Consider the following 26,832-nt stretch of genomic DNA (forward strand, 5'->3'; position numbering starts at 1 on the left):
TTGAGGAGCTGGGGCTCGATTTTGCACGTTCTCGGTCTCTTGATAAGAGAAATTAAAAGTGTTCTCAGAAGGAAGTTTGACGATGTTATTAGCGTTTGAGGGAAAAAAAAAAAAAAAAAAAAAGCAAGAGGATTCCAGCAGGAGCTGACAGAGGGCCACAGCATTCCGTGTCAGGCCAGCAACGGAAGTCTGCAGTCAGCTGTGCAGGGTAAGAGAGTCTTCAGAGAAACAAGAAAGCCCAGATATTGACATGCTTAAGATTTGGGCTAATATTTCGTGGGGGAGGAGAGGAAGAAAAGTTACACTTCTTGAGTAACTCAGGAAAGTGGACACGTTTGGCAGTGAGGATGCTCATTAAGGGAGGGGCTTTTAGAGATGGGGGATAAGTGCATCATGTCTTCAAGAGGATGGTTATTCCTTATTCCTCCCATCTCCTCAGCATACTTTCTGGTCACTCAGCTTTCTTAAGGAGTGGTCTCCTAGCCAGGTGATTGACAGTCAAGCTGGATTAACTCTTAAGGGAGGAGATCATAGTATACAATGCCTAATCCTAGATTTAGATCAGGGAGGAAGCAGCTTTCCCTCAATAGGCTGCCGCACAGGCTGGGGAGTTTGTCAGAGGCAGCTTGGCCGCTCTTCCAGCAAATGAGAAGGCTCTTCTCAACCGGTGTGCTCCGGCTTTCCCAGACTTGTAACGTTTGTTTCTTTGGGAGTCTCATGGGATTCCGTCTTCCCTCCAGGAAGGCGTGTTTCAGTGCCAAAGATGTCACAACCCACAAGTGAGGCTATCACAGAGAAAGAAAAGGAGATGGGAAGAAAGAAAGCCTACCTCAAATCTACAGAGAAGGCTGGGAGGTGTTGATCATTGGTGGAGCGCTTGCATGGATTAGAGAGAGGAGAGGAGAGGGTGGAATTTTAAAAATTATCATCTGGGATATCGAGGGATCCCCATCAGGAAGGTGAGGCAAGAGGATTGTGGAGTGGAGGCTGCATGGATTACTTAAGAAGGATAGACAGACAGACAGACAGACAGACAGATAGATATTGAGATAGATGGATGGATGGTGCCTTAGGGTTTTACTGCTGTCAACAGACACCATGACCAAGGCAACTCTTATAAGGACACCATTTAATTGGGGCTGGCTTACAGGTTCAGAGGTTCAGTCCATTATCATCAAGGCAGGAACATGGCAGCACCCAGGCAGACATGGTGTAGGAGGAGCTGAGAGTTCTACATCTTCATCTGAAATCTACTAGCAGAATACTGTCTTCTAGGCAGCTAGAATAAGGGGCTTAAAGCCCATGCCCACAGTGACACACCTATTCCAATAAGGTCAAACCTTCTAATAATGCCACTCTCTGGGCCGAGCACATACAAACCATAACAGATAGATAGATAAGGTTCACTGCCCACAATGTGAGTATTTGTATATGTGCTGTCTCTGCTCTGTACAGTGTTCTATCTACTGGTTTTGGTGTTTTTTTTTTTTTTTTTTTTTTTTTTTTTTTGTCCTGAAAGGCTCACTTGAGGGACCATGCTGCTTTGCCCTGATGACCTTGATCAGGAATCCAGCTGGCTGCCTCAACACACCCTCTCCAGTTGATTTCTGCCAGATGTTTTCGTAAACCCCCGCTGTGATATCACCTGTTGTTTCCTCTCCCGACTGAACTGCTCCAGACATCTCTGATAGAGGTTGTCAGCACCTCATTTGATGGGCTTTTGTGTCTGTCTGTTTCTTCTCTCTGTCTGTTCATATTTAGTCTTTTCCCTTTGCTTGCTATATACTTTTTTTTAAATGCACTCATTAAAAACCAAAAGCATGCTAGCTTAGATCACTTTTTGAACCATACAGAACAGGCCTGAATATGTATAACCTTGGAGAGTTTCTCTTTTCTCAGCTGCAAGCCTGCAAAGTATTAGGAATCTCACGGGACTTCTCGTGTAGAGTAAGACTTAAGCATTTGTCTTAATGCTTGTGATCCAGGTCTTTTCATATCCATTCATTCATTCATTCATTCATTCCTTTCTTTCTGTTTGATTTGTTATTTGTTTTTTTTTTTTTTCTGAGACATTGTTTTTTCTCTTGCTGTTGAGGCATGCCCTGCCCCAGCACAGCTGTAGCCGTCTTGTTCCATGCCTGCCAGCTATTTCATATTGTTCAAATTGTTGACACATAAAATAGCTTGTCTCAGAGCAGGGTCATGCTGACCACATACCTTGTTATGTTCTGTATGTTCTGAGGTTTGTTAAGAGATTCAACAACCATAAGCTCCACCTAGGGCCATCAGAATAAAGGTCAGCTCATTGTTCTGGCTACCTAGCCAAAATAGCTTGAGTCAGAGCCAACCGCCCTGCCATGCTTCCTGCACCTGTGTAGAGTTCATTGTGGTTTTTTTTCCTTTATAAGCTGACCCTGAGAAAGGTTCAAGGTCTTTAGCCTCAGTTCCTGAGTCTATGCTGTGACCCTGATCAATCAGTCTTGGGATGTGCATTCAATAAACTATCCCTATATGAGATCAATGTTTCTGTGGTTTGTGTGGCAATTCCTGAATTCCAACATTGATTATCCTGGAACTCACTCCATAGACTAGGCTGGCCTCAAACTCACACAAGTCTGCCTGCCTCTGTTTCCTGAGTGCGGGGATTAAAGGCTTGTACCTCCATGCCTAGCTGTGTCCTTGCCTTCTGGAGCCTTTCTGTTAACACTCATACTAAAATGTGTGTCAAATGCTCTTCCTAATACACTCTAACTCTTCCCCATGCCAGCTCTTGCTCACGTTCTTTTCTGAAGACAAGTCAAGGACCCTGGTTCTGTTTGAATAAATCTCTCAGGAAAGTGCTTCTCTGCTACATCATGAAGGTGTCTCTGGCCAACTGCTGAAGGCTGCCAACAATTCTACAATAATAAATTGAGTTCATTGGGTATGAGGGTACATGCCCCTAATCCCAACACTTGTGAGGTAGAAGCAGGAAGATTAGGAATCCAAGACCAGATTGGGTTTCACAGAACTGTGTCTCAAAGGAGCAGCCTCCCCACTTCCATAAAAAACTAAACTGAGCTCCTAGGTCTCAGGAGCATCACACAATGGTAGACTGTTAGACCAAAATCCTCACTGAGGGGCCTGGGGGTGTGGCTCAGTGGTAGAGCCCCTGCCTAGAATCCCCCAGGGAGGGGCTGGGGGCGTGGCTCAGTTGTTTGTGGGATTTGCCTAGCACATTCCCGGCCCTGGGTCCATTGCCAGTACAGGCAGGTGGAGGTGGGCAGGTGGTAGAAAAACTGAGATCTAGGGAGGTCCTGGTTTTTATTGGGATTGCTAAGTCCAAAGACAGGTAAAGCTAGACTGTAAATGCTGTCTTGAGAGTTTTTTCCTTTTAACTGAAGCTTCTAGAACTTTCTACCTGAGATACTATAACTTTGGCTTTGTATCTATGATGATAGCCAAGAAGAAACAGCAGGTTCATACTGTAGAACAAACAGTAAGAATTTATCCTTTCTCTCTTTTTTTTTCTTCCTTTTGTGTGTGTTTGTGCATTGAGACAGGGTCTCATGTAGTCCAGTTAGGCATCCAACTTGATATGTAGTCGAGGACAATCTTGAACTTCTGATCCTCCTGCCTCCTCGGCCTCCTAGGTCCTGAGATAATGGGTGTGGACCACCATTCTTTGTTTATGTGGTGCTGGGGATAGAACATATGGCTTCATGCATGCTAGTAACTGAGCTGCATCTCCAACCTCCAGATTTCTGTCCAATCAAGAACCAATTATACTCCAGTGAATGTCCCACATTTAATAGATTTTCCATAAATGCACCAAAAAGAAAATGTCAAGAGTTTGAAAACACACACACACACACACACACACACACACACACACTGCTCACATGATCCCTTTTCTTTCAACTTCATTATTGCCACAGAGGCCTAACTTGCTTTTCAAGATAGAGTCAAACAGGAGAGAAGACTGGCTAATATCCCCTCTTCTCATGCACTGTACATATAGACAGTCAACAATCGCATCTTATTTTCTCCCTCCACCTTGATTGAGGCTGAGGAGGGAGGCACAGCTAGTGCCGTCACACATGCCCATCCAGAGCGGTAATTATAGCATCATTATATCCGCTATTTCACTTGTCATGTACCATTAGAAGGTAACAAGATCATTGTCAGTCAGAGATTGTGGAGATAATTAGAGCATCTATAGGTTAGTGGGAAATCAAATTGGTGCCGGTACCCATCAATGCTGAGACGCCCAAATGTAATTAGAAGGGGAATATGCAAAGGTTGAGATGGATTGAAGCCCGTGGGGCTTAGCCACCATGACTGAGTGGAGAGTGACTCTTCCAGGATCTGACACTACAGATGGTGACACCAAAAGAGGTGTGTGGTTGAGAGGCAGTGAGGTCTGCCAGAAATAGCGTGTCAAAGAGCATGTGACATTTGTGACACTGGATTCAGCAGAGCCCAGGATTTGGTGTTTTCCAATCCACTGGTTTTCTCTTCTTCCCATCTTACTGCTTTTTCTAGTCTGACAGTTTCTCTAGCTATAAGATGGTATTAAGCCAAGTGGGGATTTTACTCAACTATTGCTTTGACTCTTAAGTTTAGGGGTTGTCAGCCCCTCCTCCCAGAGCATTTGCTCTCCAAGACTGGGAGCTGGAGTTACAAGTGGTTGTGAGCCAACTGACCTAGGGTCTAGGAACCAGACTCAACAGCTGTTCTCAACATGTGGGTCTCGATCGATCCCTTTGTTGGGGGTTTGTGGGGGGAGTGTCAAATGACCCTTCCACAGGGGTCAACTAAGACCACCAGAAAACACGAATATTTACAATTCCTAACAGTAGCAAAATTACAGTTATAGTGTAGCAACAAAAATAATTTTGTGGTTGGGGTCACCACAACCTTAAATTGTATAGAGGGGTCGCAGCACTAAGAAGGTTGCTAACAATCTTAACCCCTGGGCCATCTCTCCAGTCTCCTAGCTCAGCTTTTTTTAAGCCTGCAAGCTCTCCTTGTGGCCTTTCCTTCCAACCAAGAATCTTGTCACATGTCCCTTGACTTTTCTAAGAGCTCTGTGGAGCCTCCAAAGTCCACACAGCATCCCTGATTTCTGTTCTGTCTGCCTTACCCAGCAGCCTCCTCGTTCTAACTGACCCCGACTGCTATTCCCCCCCCACATACCTGAGGTGCAAACTTTTAATCCAGGGAATGGTTCAGTTTTAAAAGGAGCGTCAGCTACATTTATTTTTGTAATGTGCATGGATGGGTATGCATGAATGTTTGTGCACATGCATATGTGTGTGAGGCACACATGTGGAGGTCAGAGGAAACTTGGAGTCAGTGCTCTCCTACTTTGTAGATCTACCACATGAGGACAGGACTCAAGGCATCCAATTCAGCAGCAATCTTCCTGTCTCAATTTTAGCAGTCTACAATAAGAAAACTTACCCTGCCTCTTTGCTGGCCTTAAGGATGACCGTGAACTTTAAAAACAAACAACAGATATGTGTGTGCACGCACACATGTGTGTGCACAGGCAGGTCAGAGAAACAACCTCCAGGAGTCTGTTCTCTCCTTCCACCTTGTGGTCCCAGTGATGAAACTCAGATTATTTGTCAGGCTTGGTGGCAAATGCTTTATCTTGCTGAACTCGGGGCTTTGTGCATGCTAGGTGAAGACTCTACCAACTGGGCTATAGCCAGTTCCCTCTGGTTGTTGATTTTGTTCAGAACATACAAAAATTAAAAAAAAAACATAAACAAGTACATCATCACCAAAGGATGATGGACCAGCTAGGGTGCTCTGGACCTGGGGGTTCCAAGGCTGGTGGTGGAGGTGGGGTGTCTTTTCTAGAACCTGGTCTAGAACACTGAGGGCTTCTTTCCTAAAGATGAGTGGCACCTCACACAAAGAAACATCTGGAAGCTTGGTTCACATTTTTTAATAACGTGGCACATTTACATTACACAAGAAGGCTCCCCCAATGAGACATGCTGAAGATTCCGGTGCTTCCCTCCCTGTTCGAGTAGGATCTGGAAAGAACTTTTTTTCTTTCTTTTTTTTTTTTCTTTTTTTTCTTTTTTTCTTTTTTTACATACAAGAGAAACAGCAAAAAGGCCTGTACAAGAACAATCTCTTTACAATGCTGAGACCCTACCACTACAGTTCCAGTGCACAGAATCCTTGGGTTTTTTTTTTTTTTTTCTTTCTTTTTAGTTGTTGTCTTTTAAAAAAAAAAGAAGAAGAACGAAAGAAAGAAAACAAAACACTGCACACATCTGGTGTCCACAAAAATCGGAATTCACAACTAAACCTTCTGTTGACTACTAAAATAGATCTCTCTGCTTTTAGAAACAATGGTCTGTAGTTTACATTTTTTTGAGAACAAAACAAACAAAAAAACAGGATAACAATGTCGGATAGCACTTTAATATACTAGAGGATCAAATGGGACTAATTTTTATTTCTTACATGTATTTTACAGGCCAGTAGACAAGATATATTGTATTTTCTCGGCTAGTAAAGTCATATTCTCTCCAAATACGTAGACAAGAGGGTTAATGTCCTTATAAAAGTGTCATGAAGACATTAAGACTGATGAAAATTCAACACACGTAAGTGCACACAAGTGTGTGCATGCATGTGAACACACATTCTCACTTGCATGTATTCATTCTCTCTCTCTCTCTCTCTCTCTCTCTCTCTCTCTCTCTCTCTCTCTCTCTCTCTCTCTCTCTCTCTCTGCCTCCTTTCTCCCTCGGTAATTTCTGATGGCTCTTACAAGATCTACCTGTTCAGCTCTGCCCAGGTTACATTTCCAATTGGAATATAAACAATTCATACTGGGCTCCGGGTACCTTCGTCAGTTACCGTGAAAACATATCCATCGTCTGAGAAAACCCAGACAGCTTTCTTTCAGGACCTGTGTGGCTGTCCTTAAATCATATTATGGAACAAGTGTGTACATGTCATGAGCTACGACACGGGGGTTGCGGGAAAGGCGTGGTGCTCACTTGAAGTTGCCTGCGACCATTATGACATCAGAGGTGACAAGAAATTCTGGGACCGGTTTGTGCTGGCAAACACAGCCCACCTGCCCCCGATTATTGGCAGAACAATCCCATCTTCCCTGGGCAAAGCTGCTTTCGGTTCTTAGCTACACTTTCTAGGGGGTGGACCTTTCCCCATTCTCCCTGGAAGACCACAAGCAGCAACTTCGGATGCCAAGTCCTAGCCTGGGTTCCTGATTTAAAAAAGAAAAAAAAAAAAAAGTGTTTCTTCATTTGAAAAACAAAAACCAAACCAACAGAAAACTAAAAGGAAAAACAGTTGTATAACATCTCAGGTAAGCGCTTGTTCAGGGAAAATATGACCTTAAATATGTTGTAAATGGGTTTGAAAAGGCTCCTTTGAGTTAAAATGGGCTTTGGGGAAAAGCCCTCGTATTCATTGCATAGTTGAAGGGTTTAGCAGATGGGAACGTGGCCTCCTCCGAGGGCCGAGTTCACTGATATTAGACTTGTAAATAGCACATTTGAAGAAGTATTAATGTATTATGTTACTTAATCTTTTACCTATTTACAACTGTACAAAGTAAAGCTTTCGTCTTTATCTTTTGCATATATGAACCGTCAGCTCATGAAGCAATCTCTTTTTACACTCTATGTACATACAAGCCTCCTCTGAGACAGCTCTGGGTGATGGATAGATGGCCCCCGCCCCCCATGATCATCAGATCCTCGAGTGTCAGTACCTTCACCATTTTGGTTCAAATCAAAGTTTTATGCAAGAAACAACAACAACAAAAAAAATAAGGAAATGTAAGAACAAACAGGACCTGGCTAAAAGGTCTGAAAAATCCCAACATTAATATACAAAAAATTTCAACATCCAAATGGAGTTTCTGTCCATTTTTTTTTTTCCAGGGGAAGAGTTGGAGCTCTGCACCTCTCAGGTTTGGGGGTACAGGGTTGTCTCTTGAGTCTGGGGGTGGGTGTCCCTGGGGTTTCTCCCCCATTCCGAGGTCTGCTTTGTCCTCCTGGCTTACCGAGCTTCTATGTCCTTTAGTGTGTGGGACGGTGGCCTCTCTCGGATTTCAGCCGACAGAGGAGTAGTCCTCCGGGGGGATCCCGGGCGACCCCCCAATGTGGAGATGAGCGGAGGTGGGGCGCTGAGTGCCGCGGTGGGCGGGGTCTTGTTCAGCAGTCCGTTCTGGTGGCCCGCAGTTGGGCTGATGCGAGGGTAGTGCATACTAGGCAGGCCTGGTGTGAGCAGGCTCGGGTGTGGGAGGTGTCCATCTAGAGAAGCAGGATGCACAGGGTGCAACCGTGGGTGCTCATAGTCCTCCCGAAGCACGTGCAGCCGCTCACGTTCATCCAGGTGTCCACCTCGTTCGTGCTCCCTGCGAGGGTCCACGGCCAGCGGGTGATGGTGGTGATGGTGATGGTGGCTGTAGTCATGGGGCTCCCTGTCTCGGAACGAGCGGTCAGCTTCATACAACCGGGGTGTGGAGAGCCGGTGCAGGGGGTCATTCCTGAGCAGAAAGTCCCTGCCCAGAGGGTCTCTTCGGTGCATGTCCAAGTCACGGTAAGGATCCCTCAAGGGGTCCCGCATAGGGTCCCAGTGGAAAGAGGGATACGGGAAGCGCTCTCCCCCTGGGATCGGACTGAGGCCCATAAAAGGGGTCATCATGCGTGTCCTGTCCAGACTACCGATACTGTTCATGGCATGGATGCCAGTCACTCCCACGGTCATGGGCATGGATGCCAGAGGCCCTGGGTGCACGCTGGCGCTGGCTGAGGAGCTGGGCGGAGGTGCCTCTGAGGTCCTGTGGGCCTGTGGAGCCTCTGTAGGTAGGTCGTGATCTTCCTTGCGTTCCTCTTTGACCTTGACCTCAGCGTTCTTCTTGGGGTTCTCGTAGGCCGGCTCACCCTTGCGTGGCTCGGCTTCCCGACTAGAGGTGCTGTTAGGCCTAGTGCTATCCACGCCTGGTGTCCTCACGTAGGGCGATGGCACCCGGGACAGCTGCTTGGGTTCCTCGCCTGCTGCACGTCCCTCGTGGCTGTGCCCGTCTCTCTCGGGCAGATGGCCTTCCTTGGCTTTGTGCTCTTCGGTGGTCAGGTCCTTTCGGGATCCCGAGTGGTCTCTCTCCCTCTCTTTTGGTTTGTCTTTCTCACGAGCCTCAGTATTCAAATGACCCCGGGTCGTCGGATCGGTGGAGCTGCGGTTATGGCCCAGGGCGCTCACCGGGACGGGAGGTGCTGGGGAAGGATGGCTGGGGTGTCTTTTCTCAACGCTTTCCCTGTGAGAGGGAGAGGGGGAAAAAATGAAATGGGCTTGCCAGTCAGGCAAGGAGCATCCAATGAGATGGTGGTGTGAGGGTGGGCTAGATCGAGCCCTGCTTCAGGGCGAAGACCTGCTCTAATCTAGATTCTTGAGGCAGCTTCCTGGGTGAAGGCCTACAGATGAGGGTGAGTGGGGGTGGGGGGAGTCCCAGGGATCTGCCTCGATCAAGGTCACGAAGGAAATGCACACAGAGCCACTGTGGGCCAGGAACACGGAAGCCCATCTGTATAGCTTCTCGAGATAGGTTTAGGTCAAGGATACAGTTCAGAGTCCAAACACAAACTAAGACTTTGTTTCACACTTTGGATATAAAGTTGAGGTGGGGAAGGGTTTAATATGGACATGAGGGAGCTTTCCAGCAGCTGACCCTCAGGACAAAGGCATTACTTCAGGTTGATGGATGTAGATCAGTGGTTCTTAACCTGTGAATTGTGACCCCCCCCTTGGTCATGTGACCCCTTAGGCACCGGGGTTTGCCTAAGACTATCAGAAAACACAGTTATTTACATTATGATTGTAACAACAAGCAAACTTACAGTTATGGAGTACAAGTGGAAATAATTTTATGGCTGGGGGGGGGGGTCACAGAATTCAGAAGGTTGGGAACCACGGATGCAGATACAAAATAAGGGGAGCTGGAAAGGCATCCTCCAGATTACTGGAGTACCAGAGAGCCCCAATCTAATGTGTACAGATGAGGCTGTAGCAGATTCTGGTCATAGCACACAACCTCACTGACTGAGGTCCCTGTAAGAGGACCCATGACAATAAAAGGAAACTTCTGGGGACCTGGCTTGGTCAGGATGTTGTCTATGGACTGGGGATAAAAAGGCAGAATAACAGAGGATAAACAGCTCAAACTCTGAGGGTTAAGAGGGAGAAAGCTGAGAAGCCACATCTCAGAACAGATGTGGAAAAGATGAGGGGAGGAGCCAGAGGTTGTGTGGACAAAGAGGTGGCAGAGATCAGAGTCCAGGGAGCAGAGTGGGGGTGTGGTAGAGAAGCCATCTTACAAATTCTGCTTCCTGCTTGCATACAGAGGCTGACAAGAATAACCTCAAAGGGGAAAAAAGAATACAAATGTCTTTCAAGTTTCCCTCAACTTCAATACTGACGGCCATTCTGGCTCCATCAAGAGAAATCAAAGCAAGCCTATATTCTACTCAAGAATAAATTATTCAGAAACTCCACGTTCTATGGGTGTGGCCCCTTTAGTACTTTTAGAGCTCCTATAAGCTGAGAGATTTGTTTTTCTAAATTACAACTTTCCTATAATGTAATCTGTCTTTTTCTCCCATATGAAACCAACTAATGCCGTGTGACGGCTTATGAAAGATACCGTAGCATTCAATTTCTTAGACAAGAGTTTCTCTAGGTATCCCTGGCTGGCCTATGTAGACCAGGCTGGCCTTGAACTCAGGGACACACCTGCCTTTACCTCTGGAGTGCTGGGATTAAAGGCATATGCCTCTTTACCAATCATGTTTAAAATTGGAAAAGTTCATTTCTTTTAAATTATTAGGGTATATTCATGCACAATAAAGCAATGGCAAGTTAAAGATCTGAATTCAAATTTGAATTTTTCTCTGTGTGTGTACCTGCAGACACATACTAACAACTGTGCAGGTTAGAGGACAGCCTTGGGTGTCAATCGAAAAGGCAAGGTGGGACAAGGTCTCTAGGATTACACACCCATACCCACTGCCGTGCCTGGCTTTGCACGGATGCTGCAATCTGAACTCAGGACCACACACTTGCAGGGTAAGGGTGTTACCCACTGAGCCATCTCCCTAGCCCCAAATTTCAACCCTCAGTACAAAAAGAAGTGACTATCAAGGTTTGGGGTTTGTTTTTCTTTTCTTTTATTTGTTTTCTTTATTTCTTTCTCTTTCTTTCTTTCTTTCTTTCTTTCTTTCTTTCTTTCTTTCTTTCTTTCTTTCTGCCAAATGTATATTGACGTGACTTATCCGTTCATTCAAAATGAAAACAGCGTAAAGAAAACAAAGGAAACACCTATGGCATTCTGCATTAAAAATACCGAGGCATTTCTCCTTTTAAGATAGATTTTTAGAAAAGGGTTAGTATGCAGACAACAATGGTTAGTAAAATTAACAATTCCCTGGAAAAGCAACTGCAAAGCCAAGCTTCCTGTTGCCAAGGTCTAAATTCAGATTAGTTAAAACAGAACAAAACAAAATAAAAAAAAAAAAAACAAACCAAAATTGTACTCATTCTCTGCGAGCCCCAGGGTTTTGAGTTTGGATGACGCTTGAGAAAAAGAGGATGAGGCGATGTAAACATGACTTTACCAGGAGCAAATGAAGAGGGGGGAAAAAAAGAAACAAAACAAAGCACCTATGGGTGATTGGATGGACTTCAGGACTCAAAAGCAAACATGGCAGATTCATGCTGTGTATGTCTGGCTGTTTACAGGACGATGTCTACTTGGACACGCTAATGTTTCGGGGGCTTTGGGTGGCTTGTATGTCTCGCTGCACTGTGTCCTACTGACAGGCTATGGTCAGCATCTGCTCTGTACCACGGAGTGCAGGGAGGGCCGCTTGGAATTGACTTGCACTTGTAGGGTAAGAACTGGGGAGCTATAGGGATCTTAAGCACAAGGCTGGGATAGAGGCGGGGGAGGGGGAGGGGAGGTGGCTGGTTCTGACTGGCGTGTGGCACAGGGACTCGAGAGCGGTTCGTTTCTTTTCGTACCTTTCCTTGTCATCTTTACTAACGGAGGAGTCCCGTTTATCTACATCTCTATCTCTGTCATGGGCTGCAGCGGACGCACTGCGCTCCAATTCCCCTGGCTTCAGCCAGGGCGGAGGGGTCGGGAACGACGGAGGCGTTCGGTGCAGCCGGTTCCAGGGTTCGTGAGGATTGCTAAAGTTCTGCACACTGGGGCTATCCTTGTGGCCGAACACTGAGTTGGGTGCTGAAATGGTGAAGTGAAGAACAAAAAAAAAAACGGTTTCAGAGAGATCTCAATAGAAACCTGTCGGAGTGAAGGTACTTACCAAAAACTTTAACAGCATTCAGAGTTAAAATGAATACATGTTATTGGCAGCTGGAAAAGGAAGGAGATTAACACATTCATTAGAGGAAGGCTCGTCCTACACTGCAGAGGCAGCTCACAGCCTTAAAAAAATAATCAATGGAGAGGAAAAAGTGAGAGGGGACCGAGCGGGTATGCAGATACCCCGTCAGACATGTGCGAGCATGCAGAAGCTCCAGGCATGCAGAGAGGTGCACTATGACCCTACAACAGATGAATAGGTAGGTCGGTTCAGCAGAGTCCACTTGACCTTGGCCTACCACACCCCGCCGGATACTACTCCTTCTGGAATTAGTCAAAACAAACATCCGGAAAGACCATGCAGGATCGGATCAGATCAGATCGTGTCCTTAAGAATGCATGGATCTGCATGCTGTGTTTTTGGTCTGTCTGTCTGTCTGACTGACTGACTTTTCTTCTTTTCTTATGGGTCCCTGGCTGGCCTCAAACTCCCTGAGTAGCTAAGGATGACCCTACTGCCTCTGCCTTCCCAATTGCTGGGGTTACAGGCCTGTGATTCCTGGTGGGGGATGTACAGGAAGTTTATACATCTAACACTGTGTGTGTATTGCTGGGGATGGAGGATGTCCTGCATGCCTGGCAGGCACTCTGCCCACTGAGTCACACTCCTAGGCTTGCTAGTCTTCATTGTACTGTTTTCTGTCTTGTTACATCAAAAGTAAAAATTTTTTTTTTTTTTAAATTTTGAACTGTAACCAAAGCAAACTACTTGTAGTGACTGAGTAAGTCACTATTCCTGATGTACAGAGCCTATGTCAACAGTGGGCTTATGGGGCATATGTACGTACAACCAACTTCCAAAGTGTTACACCTGTTTGGAATGCTCTAACCCAAATTTGTTTAATAATAAAATAATAATAGCAACACCACATACATGTTCATTTATTTTTACTTTATGTGTATGGGTTTTTGTCTGCACGATTATATGTGCACCATATGTGTAGGCAATGCCCAGCCTATAGAGGCCAGATACAGGCTTTATAGATACCTTGGAACTGGAGTTAAGGATGGTTATAAATTGTCATGTAGGTGCTAAGAACTAAGCTTGGGTTCTCTGGAAGAGCAGCAAGTGCTCTTACCCACTGAGCCACACCTCTCCATCCCCACAAGGGATATTAACCTTTCATGGTAGCTTCATTTGCATTTTATTTTCAGCAGACTCTCACTACACAGCTCTGGCTGGCCTGAACTCTCTCTACAGACCACAACTCAGAGACCTGCCTGTCTCTGTCTCTCGAGGGCTGGGATTAAAGGCATGCGCTACCACATCTGTCCCTTCCCTCTGCTTCTAAATGATCTTTGGTGGTGATGGGGAGGGAACTCGGGTCCTTGCCCATGCTAGACAAACTCTCGTTCACTGAGTCATGCCCCTAAGCCCTCACTGGGGGATTTTAGGCAAGTGCTCTGTCACTGACCCATATACTCAGCTTAAATTAGTTTTCCCAAAGTAAAGTTTCCCTTCATCTCAAAAGCCATATATGGGTCAGAGAAATTGCGAAAGGGAGATATTTAAAAAAAAAAAAGAGAGAGAGGTACTCACTAACTGAAGGGTTTCCAAGTCCCCCGAAGGCATTGCCACCGACTGCAGCGAGGCCCGTGAATGTAGACGGCCGGTTAAAAGGCTCTGTGAATGAGATTGGGAAAGAAGAGAAGAGGTCAGGGACTTGTGAGTGAGGAGCACAGGTGTCTTGGCAGCTGGGAAAGCAACTCACCTTCTCTGATGCACCTTGACTCTCCTGGTGGACTGTGTAAGTAAGGGCTTTTCTGTGCTTGGACTTAGGCACTGGGTTAGCAGGCATCCCAAGGGGTTTATTTTCCTGTGTCATCCTTTGCATCATGACTCAGCTCTATACTTGGGATGACTGGGCAAGCTCAGGACCCAGTGTTCTAAGCTGCCTTCCTGTCTGCAAAATGTATTCTGTCTCTGTCTCTCTCCGTCTCTCCTTTTTTTAGACATGTCTTATTTAACTCAGGCTGCCTTCACACTTGATGTAAGTCAAGGCTAGCCTTGAACTGATCCTCCTGCCTCAGCTCTACCTCCCAGGGGCTGAGATCACATGCATGGACAAAAATGAGATACGACTGGGCTTATCGAGAACACTGGGGTTTGATTCCCAGCACCCACATGAGAACTCAAAACTGTCTGTAACAGTTCCAGGGAATCTGACATTCACTTCTGGCCTCTGAGGGCAACGCAGGCACATGCATAGACGTTCATGTAGGTAAAACACCTATACATGTAAAACAAAAATAAGTAACAAAAGCTGGGCATGGTGCTGTATGACTTTAATCGCAGCACTTGAGAGTCAGAGGCAGGCAGATCTCTGTTGAGTCTGAGAACAGCCTGGTCTACAGAGCAAGTTCCAGGATAGCCAGGGCTATAGAGAGAGACCCTGTCTCAAAATAATAATGATGATAATAATAACAATAAAAAATAATCATCATCATCATCTTCCTATATATTCCATACCAGGAGCCACTGCGTATGACTGACTATATAACTGAAAGGCCACAGGAGGTGTACAACGCCTAAGAGGAGACACACTAATAGTAAAGTATGAAGAAGCCAACAACAAAGAGTGCAGCTCTCTGATGCAGCTCTTACAACATTCACTGCATATTTCTTTATACACTTTAAGAGGGACCCCTATGTATAAGCAGGATGAGCCCGCCCACAACACACATGTCCTGAGATGCCGAGGACTACTTCCTGCCCCAAGTCCCTTGTGATGGTTAATACTAAGTGCCAGCTTAACTGAATCTAGAATCGCCAGGGAGACAACCCCCCCCCCCCCCCCCCCCCGCCACCGGGCATGACTACGAGGGACTGTCTTAGATTAGGCTGAGATGAAACAACCCACACTCAGTGTGGGGGAGGGGGCACCAGCCAATAGGGTGGGGTATTAAACTGAGTAAGAAGGGGACAGTGACCTGAGCACCAGCCTCCATCTCTCTCTGCTTCCGGAATGCAGGACGACCAGCTGCCTCAGGCTCCTGACACTGGGCCCCACCCCGACTGGGGGTGGAAATCCCCAGGGCACTACCCATGAAAGGCTGCAGGGAGGGTCCCTCCGTCTTTCTGACTCACCTAGGTGAGCGGCAGGGTTGAGAAAGTTGCTGTGATGAGGTGGTGGCCCAAATGGGGTCCCTGTAGGATGCGCAGCACCTGCAAAAACCAACAGAGCAAAGTTAGAATCGAGAGAGAAAAAAAAAACCTTGCTAGGGGACCCCCTCCCCCGGAAGAAAATGTGCTGAAGTCAAATCCCACTGTATCCACAGCTCCTGCTAGTTCGGCTGGGTAAAGGACAACGTTCCTGTCAGGGACAAAAGAAGGCCTTCCTCCTTCCACCTTTCCCGGCTGCATTGGTAGCCAGCTTAGCTTCTGTCAACTAAGTTGAGAAGATGTCCCCATCAGACGGGTCTGTAGGCAAGGCTGTGGGGCATTTTCTCCACTCATGATTGATGTAGGAGAGCCCGCTGTGGGTGGTGCCAGCCCTAGGCAGGTAGTCCTGGGTAGTTTAATTAAGGGAAGGTGAATGTGAACCTGTAGAGCAAGCGATTAATAATCCTCCATGACCTCTGCTTCAGTCCCTGACACCAGGCTCGAGCCTTGACTTCTCTTCATGATGGACTGTAAGCTAAAGTAAACAATTTTTTTCCCCCAAAGTTGCTTTTAGGGGTGGTGTTTTATCAATTGAAAGCAAACTAGAATGGCTGGCCACTGTGAGAAAGGGCATTTGCTGCATGCACGTGTGTGCACATATGCAAGTATCTGCATGTGGGATCGACCACTCTCCACCTTAAAAAGGTTTAAGACAGGGTCTATACCAAACCTGGGACTTCTCACTGATTCTGAGCCTCACCTCCCCAGCTCTGGGCTTGGAGGTGCACATAGCTCTACGCTCATGCCTAGCTCTATGGCTTCAGGGTCCTCATGCTATGTGGTAAACACTTCACTCACTGAGCCATCCTGTAGACCTGCGTTTGCACAGCAAGGCTCAGCACATAAGGACACACGCTGGACTCTCAAACTTTGAAGGCACCTAAGGGGTTCTCTCTCCACATGGCACCGAGAAGTGAAAACCAACTTCTTGTCTGCACAAAGTGAACGTATTCCACAGCCTTCATCAGTCACCACCAATGTTGCCAGCCAAATTAAAATGTGGGCTACATACTGTGCAGTACACACCAGCTAATGCTCTGACAAAAACCCAGGCCCCTGGGGATGCCCACAGTTCCAGGATTATTGAAGCAAAAGAAGCCAATTCATCCATTTGGCTGCAATGAAGTCCAGGGAGAAATCTCTCTATTTCTCTCTCAAAATTGCTCTCCATGTATCCTTGTCTCCAAGCTAGGTGCCATGGTAACAGAGCCTCAAATACATTCCCCAAGCAGAACCCACAGGAGGGAAACCTGAGACTCTGGCTATTCCATCCACCCCCAAGGGTGATTTATTTGCCTTGACCACGGGCCTACTGTACTGATGTTGGTGCTTCTCTCTCCATCAGTGCAAGAGTCAATGGGTCTACCAACGCAAATCTTGGATCAGAGCCTGAGAAGGCAGTGGGAAGAATAGATGTGGAACTTGTTCCCTTAAGGGTCATAAATGGTGGCCTCCTTCACTGTTTTTGCTCCTGAGGGTAAATTCGGATTCATACAGTGAGCACATGAAGCCACAGAGGCTGCTACCACAGCAAGCAGAGCACCACAGCACCGCCACTTAACTATTTACTGAGCTCTGTCGCAGGGACTGCATACTAACAGCTGCTTTGAAATATACCGAGTGGGCTGGAGATGTCGCTCATTTGGTAAAGTGCTCTCCCAGCATGCATGAAGACCTGACTTCAGTCTCGAGTACTATATAAACTAGGTGTGGTTACAGATGGCCTGCGATCCCAGCACTCAGTAAGTAGAGTCAGGAGGATCGGAAGTCTAAGGTCAGCCTGAGCTACATACAGAGTCCAAAGCCACCTCAGGATCACCAGACCCTTCCTCAAGGGGCATAGTGGGGGAGAGAGAAAGCCAGGTGTGATGGCACATATTCCCAGTACTCAGGAGGCAGAGTCAGGCAGATTTCTGATTCTGAGGCTAGCCTGGTCTACAGAGTGAGTTCCAGGACAACTAGGACTACAGAGAGAAACCCTGTTTCAAAAATGCAAAAAGACTGAACAGTAGCTAGGTGTGATAGAACTGTCAATCTTAGGACTCAGGAGGCTGAAGCAGAGACTATAAGTTCAAAGTCAACTTCCTCTACATAGTGAGCCCCAGACCCACCAGGTCTGAAAAAGAAAACACTAAAAGTCAAGAACACTTGGTACCAAGAGGACCTGTGTTGGTTGGTTATTCATTTGTGTATGTGTGTAGTGTCTATGCTACAGCTCCTGTGTGGAGGTCAAAGGACAACTTTCAAGAATAAGTTCTCTCCTTCCACCATGAGTCTCAGGGAATCAAAGTAGGGACATAAAGATTGCCAGTAATTGGCTTTGCTCACTGAACCACATTCCCAATCCTATTATGGTTAGTTTTAACTGTCAACTTGCCATAACCCAGAATAACCTGCTAAGGCAATTTCAGCTGAGGAATTATCTATTTCATGTTGGCCACTGGGTATGTCTGTAAGGGGCTCCCTTGATTATTAATTGACCTGGCCCACTATGGGCAACACCATTCCCTAGGCAGAGCCCTGAGCTTTGAGAGCAAGCAGCTAGGATGTGTTTATTCTCCCTTTGCTCTTGACTGTGCATGTAATATGACTAATTGCTTTGAGGTTTTTGCCTTGGCTTCTCTTCAATGATGAACTGAACTGTACTTTGAGTTTTTGCCTTGACTTCTCTTCAATGATTGTAGCCTGAAAGTATAAGACAAATAAGCCTTTTTCTTCCCTGAGTTGCTTTTTTTTTTTTTTTTTTGGTCAAGGTACTTGGTATATCAACAGTTATGAAACTATGACATTACCCAAATATTCCATATGACCACTGCCTTTGGGCTATGTGCACCTTAAGCAGAAAGCGACGGGTCCTTTGATACCTTCTGCCCTCCTCCCAGTTGGACCTTCTGCACTGAGGAGACCCTGGGAATATGTATTCTCAGAGCTGAATGAGTTTCAGTGACAATATGTTCTGCAACAGAACAGGCAGAACCAACTGGGCCATTTGTTCATCTCAGTTCTTACTGAGGGCAGTGCGGTTTTTTTTTTTTTTTTTTTTTTTTTTTTTTTTTTTTTTAAATTGTTTGCTTGCTTTAGTTTTTAAAAATGATTTTTTTGAGACAGAGGCTTGTGTAACCCAGACTGGCTTTGAATTCACTACGTACTGAGGATGACCCTGAACTCCCGATTTGCCTGTCTTAGTCTCCTAAGTGCTGGGGTTATCGGTGAGCAACACTATGCCCAATTTATGGTGTGCTGCAGACGGAGCACGGCCAAGTTGTTAGCTCAGCAAGTTCTCTATCAACTGAGCTATATCTCAACCCTGTTTGTTTATCTTAAGAAACTGTGGCCCAGGCTGTGCTAAAGCTCACCATGTAGCCCAGGCTTGCTCTGAAGTATCCTGTTTCTCCTGTTTCTGCTTTCAAGTACTGACAAAACAGACCGAGGCCTCCAAACACATGAAGCTAACCTCCATCTTTGGCCCCTCAAAAGGTAGTGTGATTTTGTTCAACAGGCAACAGAAATGTGAGGTTAAATTCACCCTTACAGAATGCCCGGATTTATTGCTCTTCCAGTCTGCCCTGGCAAGCTCTCTGATCTTTTTCAATAGCTTTTCACATACCTTTGAGTTGTATCTGTTTAACATGGGAACAAATGACAAACCAAAGCAACCTAAGTATTGCAAGGCGAAGACGGTCTCTGTAAGTGTGTATATGCATTCCTGTGTGTGCAGGTGCACGTGCACATGTGTATGTGAGGTCAACCTTAGACGTTATCCCTCAGGTGTTGATGTTTCTTTTGAGACAGGGTCTCATTATATAGCCCTGGCTACCCTGAAAGTTGCTTATGTAGACCAGGCTAGCCTCAAACTCAGAAAGATCTGCCTCCCTCTGCATCTCAAGTGCTGGGATTAAAGGCATGTGCCATCACACTCCATCCCACCTTGTCCTTTGATATAGGGTCTCTAATTGGCTTAGAACTCACTGATAAGCTAGGCTAGTTGGCCAGTGAATCCCACGGTCTAGCCTGTCTTTGCTTCCCCACTGTTGTGATTACAACTATGAGCTATCTCACCCAGCTTATTATCTCTTGGTCCTTGTTAAATGAAAGAGGGGCGTGTCAAAGCAGGGCCCTGCTTCCCTAGTCATGTGGGGCACTACCTCACAAGCTGGTGTGCATTCTGTTCTTTAGTTATTAAGTGATTAGGGACACTGAGCCCAGGCACCGCTGTGACCTGTCAGCTCTCTGAACCACCCCAGTCTCTGAACTTACCAGCGGCAGAGAATAAAGTGGAAGGCCGTGCCAGATCATGGGGGTGATGGATGGCTCCGAAGAGGCTGGGGCCGGGAGGACGGCTCAGGAACTCAGGCTTCAGCCCAAAGTCCAGCTTGTGTGGGTCTGACTGCATCTGTTTCTAAAGCAAGAGGAAGGAGAGCGGCTCAGACTGGGAGGTCGGCAGACAAAGGGGTATTAGTGAATAGCACAAGACTGGAGGGAGTGGGTCAACGCTGAGAGCACGGAGAACAAAGCCTTCGAATGCCAGGAGAGCTCTAAGGTGGCCTCTGCTTCCTACATCAGAAACGTCTAGTGGCAAAGCCAAGGGCTTGGCCTTTGAAGTGCTCCAACCTGAAGGGTACAGCCGGGTCCTATTTATTAAAAAATTAGTACCACTCTCCACGCGGGTTTTGTTGTAAAGGCCCAGCTGCAGGTTCTTCCCCATATCCCTCTACCTTACATAGCTAAGCTGGCCAGGCCTCTAGCCCACTGTGTACCTGAGGATGACCATGAAGTCTTTATACTCCTGCCTCCATCCACTTCTACAAGAATGTACCATCATGCCTTATATGATACCATGAATGAAACTCGGGGTTTGCTGCATGGAAGACAAGCACTCTGCCCAACTGATATGATACCATGAATGAAACTCGGGGTTTGCTGCATGGAAGACAAGCACTCTGCCCAACTGAGTCACAGCCTAGACTGGGTTCCTTTTGTTTGTTCTTTTTGAAGCAGAGTATCACATAGCCCAGGCTACCCTCATACTTGCTACATACTTGAGGTTTTCCTCACATTCCTAATCCTTTGCCTCCAGCTCCCTAGTGCTAAGATTATAGGTATGTACCACTATGCCTGAATGCAGGTTCCCCACCTCTGACCAAATATCTACTTTATTTCTATGTATTGTGTGTATATGTGTGTGTGTGTGGGGGGGGTTATATGTATGAGAAAGAGAAATCTAGCAGAAATTACACGGATCTAGAGTTGCAAGTGGTTGTGAGCCACCCAGATGGGTTCTTGGAAGCAAACTCAGTTCCTCTGGAAGAACAGTGTGCTGATTAGGGGGGGTTGTTTGTTTATTTGTTTATATTTGGTTTTTGTCAACTTGACAGAAACTAGGGTCATCTAGATAGAGGGAGCTTCAATTGGAAAAATGCCTCCATCAAACTGGCCTGTGAACAAGTCCTACAGCATTTTCTCCATGAATGATAGATATGAGAGGCCGAGGCATGCTGTGTGGTGCCAGCCCTGGGCAGGGGGCTGTTCCTTCATAGGTTCTGTTTGAGTTCCCGTCTCCAGGATCCTGCCCCGACTTCCTTCAATCATGGACTGTGACATGGAAATGTGAGCTGTTCTCCCCCTCTGCCCCCCAAGTTGCTTTTGGGCATGTGTTCATTACAAACTAAGACAAAGAACAAGCGCTCTTAATGGCTAACCCATGTATCCAGCCCCTCTGCCTGGATAGTATTAAAATGATAGTTTTTTAAAGCTCATTACATTAGGAATTCTGCAAGGACACTCTAATGTCTAAAGTTAACTGCCTAATGGCTCTTTGTCATATTCTAATATAACACACATTAAAAGGAATCACTGTTGTATATTTAAACAAACAAACAAGCAAACAAAACATCACAGAAACTAGGGGAGACATTCAGTGAGGAAAGTACTTGCCAGGCAAGTGTAAAATCTGAGTTTGATCCCTAGAACGTACCTTACAAAAAGCAAAGTGTAGCTGAACATGCTTCTAATCCCAGCCCTGGGTCTCTTGGATCAGCCAGCCTAGCTCAGCTTGTGAGCTGCAATGAGAAACTGTCTCAAAGAGCAATGGATGGTCACTGAGGAACCCCAACTGAGGTTGATATTTGGCCTCCACATACAAGTATGCACACTTTTAAGTGTACGCGTGCATATGAACATCCATTACACACACACACACACACATCTTTTTAATTAACAGGTATCTTTTCCTTTCCAACTTGCATCCTCCATTAGTTGGAGTTCACTGTACATGAAATCTTTACTATCCAAGGACTCACTCCTAACTTCTCAAGCTAACTTAGCTCCAACCCCTCAATGGCGAGAGCAGTTGATTAGCCTACCATCTGTGCCTCAGCCCCTACCCAGCATCATCCTGGAGGCTGGTATCCCTCTGAACTGCAGGGCATCAAATCTGCCCATCTCCCTGAGTTCTGACAGCCTTCCCTCTCAGTCAGCTTCCTGCCTCCCCACAGTGATACTGTCCCCTAGCTCCTAGCTGTACTCCCTGCTCTTCTCGGGCTCATTCACTGTCCTGGGCCTGCTTCTACTTGGCTTTCGCAATCTCCTTGGGCTCCTCTGATCATCTCAGCCATCTTGACCCTGCTCTTGTCCTGCCTCAGAGGCTCTCCTGTTCCAGGGAACCTGTTCCCTGCTGTGTAACGGGGGACACCTTTACTAAGGAGAGACACCTACATTGACTAAGTTGTAAAAAGATAAGGCAACTCTCACTCACCCAGAAGCCCTCTCTGAAGGTGAAACTTAGCCACGCACCTCACGGAAACGCATGGAACCTTCACCATCGCATGTGCACGTGCTCACGAGTATGCGTGTGGCATTGGAGGGCAGAGGACATCTTTTTAGTGTGGCTGACTAGCTATCCATTGTCTATGAATAACCTGGAGCTGACCAGGTTAGGCTGGCTGGCTACAAGCCCAAAGGATACAGCCAGGCAACAGCCTGTAGGCCACAAGTAACTCATGAGTGGCTAAGAGAATGAGTAAATGTACATTCAGGAGCGAGGAACAGAGATGCAATTTCTGCTCCAGTCTACGGGGAATGCCATAATGAAAGCCTCACTATCGAAGAACAGCCAATCCCCCAAACCAAGCTTCTAATTCTCTGTAAATCTATAAAAATCTCTGAAGCACCTCCTTTAATTGAGTTGCCAAATTATTTAGTGCTAATATTGCATGGTAGATGGCGTGGACTCATTAGGACCAAATAAGGTCCAACAGGCAGAATGGGGCTTGGGGATTAGGAAACGTTCGCCCCGGAGAGGAAGATAACCAAGTCACCCTGTGTTCGAGAGGCCTAGCTAATTGAATTGGGATAATGAAAGCCAAGTCACCAGGGGCATCTTCATGGAACAGAAGTTGCTAAGAGAGCGGCCTCCCTGTCATCCATTATCCCTTTAAGCTCAGGAAGTTAAAAGGAAGAAGATGAGGCTTACCTGCTGCTCCACAATCCGTCACCCAGGACCCAGAGTGAATTGAAGGCATTGTGGAAGCCTAGTTAGCTCCTCAAACTGCACCCATTTTCTAGCTGAGCTGAACTAGGAGGGTGCTAATTATGCCTCGGCTGGTAATAAGGTGACAGTGAGCAAGACTCAATGGTGGGGCGTGAGAGCAGGTGCCAGGGAAATGAAGGAGGTAAACATTTTCTTTTTGTTAGCTCTTATCTGTCTGTCTGTCTGTCTGTCTGTCCGTCCGTCCGTCCGTCCATCCATCCATCCATCCATCCATCCATCCATCTAGGCTTGTGCTCTTTCATGCCACTGAGCAGGTCTCAGAGGCCAAGGATACTTTTAAGGAGCCAGTTCTCGCTTTCCGTCACGCAGATCTGGGAAGTGAACTCATGCACTGGGAACTGAACCTGGGTCCTCCACAGAAGCAGTCAGTATTCTTAACTGCTGAGCCATCTCTTTAGCCCCTCAAATTTTATGTTAAAAACACACAAGCACAAAACCAAAAAACTGGTTGGGCTGGTAAGATAGCTCTGCTAGTGACAGCATTCACCTTCAAGTCTAAGTACCTAAATTCGGTCCCTGAGACTCAGCTGGTGGAGGGAACTGTCTCCTAAAAGTTGTCCTCTGATATAAACCATATATCATATATATGTATACATACACACACACAACCTATATATGTATGTATGTATATATGTGTATGATATATATCATATATATATACATATATGATAGTACACATACACACACACACAAGCAATGAATAAATAAATAAAATGTAAAAGCAAAAACCAAAAATATCCCAAACCCTAAAGCATTCCCTGTAGGCTCTTCTTGGGTTTAGGTTTTATCTAGACTGTGCTATGGGAGTTCTATATAGATTTCAAAAAGCTTTATTTTATGAGTCAATCCATTTTTACACCCTCTCCTTTCACAACTCAACACAAGGGAAAACAACACTGGGAAGTGATACTTGGTTTAGTGTTTATGGCTTTCCTTCTTGCAGAGGACATGAGTGTGAGTCCTACCACCCACATTGGCCAGCTCACCAGTGCCTGTAACTCCAGCATCAGGCAAACTGGCACGCTTCTTTTGTCCTATGCAGACATACACTTAAATAAATACTAATAAATTTAAAAAAAAAGAAAAGAAAAGAAAAGAAAAGAAAAGAAAAAGAACAAAGAAGATGGCCTAGCCTTTGACACTTCCCGCCTATAAGAATAGGGAGTTCAAGGTCATCCTCGGCTATAAACTGAGTCTGGCCCCACCCAGCTCAGCACCGGAAAAGTCACACACCCACCTTGACTTTTTGTTGGTGGTGGTAAATCTGCCAGGCGATATGCACGTGCATGGCGCACCACTTTCCTGGTTTCTGGAATAAGAAAGAATCGCGTGGTCAGAAAAAAAAAAAAAAAAAAAAAAAAAACACATCAGAAAGCCTACCTTTCCTCTGCCCCCAAGCTCCCAGCAACTCTGTACTATGGAGACTTCTTCTCTTTCATGAGAAGCGGAGAGCTCTGTGTTAACCAAATGCTTCCATAAGCAGATCTTCCAAGTTCAGGCACGAGGGAGTCATAACCTGCATCCCCCCTTGTCCCATGTGGGTCTGAGACAACAGCCCCTTTACAAATCAGTCCTCTGCCAGGGACAATATGACAACAGCCCGACTTTCTTTGTGCGGCCTGTCTTCTCCAGTGCCAGCAGGCAGGCCTACCTAACAAATGCTGTCAAGCTGACAGGCAAATCAGCTGTCCAGAAAAGCTAATTAGGGAATGTCTGTGGATCGAAGCAAAACAAGAGAGGGGGCTAGGCCTTCCAAGTGTTACATGGAGACTTGTTACATTCTTACTGCAGTCTGGCAACCTTGCATGCTGTACTGAGAACCACTAACCCCTGTGTGTGTGTGTGTGTGTGTGTGTGTGTGTGTGTGTGTGTGTGTCCTTATTCTCTTCTAGTTAAAAGAGAAAAAAAAAAAAAACAGAATGAGGAGCTGAGGAGGAAAAGGAGGAATGGATTTCTTCCTTCCTGCAGGGATCAAGTCTCTCTTCTGCCATCTGAAGAGCACGTGCCGGTCTGTGTGGTGCACCAGAGGGTGGGGCCAACTCTTTCTGCTTTCTTTCTGCTCAGCACCTCCATGTACCTGCTACTTGTTCAATAAGTACTGTAAGGGTGAGAAAATCCCACCCCGCTCTGCAACAGCGAATGACAGAAACCCCAGCTACTGTAGCAAGAGGCTGCTCCTGACTTAGATCCAAATCTGACACCAGGGATGCTCTCATGGAATAGAATTATGGGTTGCTTGGGATCACAAATAGCACACCCATTTCAGGCCAGTGAAGAAGGGGGATGGTGATGGCTAATACTGCATGGGGTTTGGCAGGACCCAGAATCACCCAAGAGACAAGAGGCCAGGTACACCCATGAGAGATTATCTAGATGAAGTTAGCCTCTGGGCAAGCTTATGAAGGATTAGTTGCTTCGGTTAACTGAGGCGGGAGGACCCACTCTAAATAAGGACAGCACTAGTCACTGGACGGGGTCCTATAATGAATGGAAAGCAGAAAGAAGCCTGAGTACCAGAGTCCACCTCTCTCTGCTTCTTACCCACTACCTCAAGTTCCTGCCACCTACATTTTTCTGCCGTGACATACCACAACCTTGAACTGTGAGTTAAAATACACCCATCCTTAAGCTCGTCAGATACTATTAGAGCAAAGAAAAAATACCTAAGACAGGGATTATGTGGCAGTCAACAGCAGAAACTGGATCATTCAACTGCTGTCACCTGTTTTCTAAGTCAGGATGTACCCAGAGGTCACCTGCTGGCCAGACACTGGTCATCTGGAACATTCTACCTACGTTTATAGCATCCTTCCCATCCTTTTGTTGGGGGTAGCTTGAATGAGAAAGGTATACAATCATTTAGCACTGAATACTCTGGGCAAAATAAGCAGACACAAGAGAGGCTAACTGTAGCCAGCTTATGGCTTGTCCATCCCTCTGCCCATTATTCCAGAATAGCAGGGGGAAGGTGGATGACTCAGGTTGCTCGCAAGTTCAAAGCCAGTCAGAGGAAGAGCAAGACCTTGTTTCATAAAAACAGTCTGACCTAGTCTGTCATTTTTTTAAAATTATATATATTTTTTAAATTATATTATGTGTATGTTTGCGTATGTGTGTGTGTGTGTGTGCGAGTATATGTGTGTGCAGTACCCACAAAGGCCAGAGGATGGCGCTGGATCCCTTGAAGCTGGACTTATGGAAGGTTATTAGCCACCCAATATGGGCACCGGGAACCAAACTTGGATCTTAAACTAGACCGGCAAGTGCTGGTAACTTGAGAGCTATCTCTTTAGCACTCTCATCAGTTCTATCAGTGAAAACCCCAGTGGCCAGGCTTCTTCTAGCACTCAAAAGGAAACACACACACACACACACACACACACAAAGGCCATTTCCCAACTCCGCAGGCAGGCAGCATTAGCTACGACCAATGACATTCACTCTGGCATCTCTCCAGCTCAGTCCCTGCTACTGACTTGTGTTTTTAACCCGCAGAGAGTCAGAGGTTGCAGAAACAGTTCTAGAAGAAGCTCTTCTTACCCTTAGCATAGGTCTGAAAGGATCTGTCAACTGTGAAGAGAAAATGACAACTCGGTTACATGCCTGTCACTCAAACAATTGCCCTAATTAACAAATTTGTAGTGCTTCATTAGGAGGGGAAATTAAAATGTTAGAATTTTACTTTTAAATGAAGCCCTT

The 26,832-nt window shown here is 46.1% G+C and overlaps 1 protein-coding gene across 7 annotated transcripts in view; it reads right to left on the bottom strand.

Annotated features, from left to right (window-relative positions):
- Positions 1-5,923: 5,923 nt before the first annotated feature.
- The window catches only part of Auts2 (activator of transcription and developmental regulator AUTS2), a 1,059,321-nt gene continuing 1,038,412 nt past the window's right edge, over positions 5,924-26,832 (bottom strand). For all 7 annotated transcript variants that reach the window (XM_076923064.1, XM_076923068.1, XM_076923067.1 and 4 more), the window contains 7 exons: positions 26,674-26,703; positions 24,371-24,442; positions 19,842-19,983; positions 15,510-15,587; positions 13,962-14,045; positions 12,058-12,280; positions 5,924-9,298 (listed from right to left, as the gene is read on the bottom strand). In XM_076923064.1, coding sequence (XP_076779179.1) covers positions 8,041-9,298; positions 12,058-12,280; positions 13,962-14,045; positions 15,510-15,587; positions 19,842-19,983; positions 24,371-24,442; positions 26,674-26,703 — 1,887 coding nt within the window. In that variant the 3' untranslated portion in view covers positions 5,924-8,040. The remainder of the gene's footprint in view (positions 9,299-12,057; positions 12,281-13,961; positions 14,046-15,509; positions 15,588-19,841; positions 19,984-24,370; positions 24,443-26,673; positions 26,704-26,832) is intronic.

The sequence above is a fragment of the Arvicanthis niloticus genome, chromosome 24 (assembly GCF_011762505.2).
Source record: "Arvicanthis niloticus isolate mArvNil1 chromosome 24, mArvNil1.pat.X, whole genome shotgun sequence".
NCBI lineage: Eukaryota > Metazoa > Chordata > Mammalia > Rodentia > Muridae > Arvicanthis > Arvicanthis niloticus.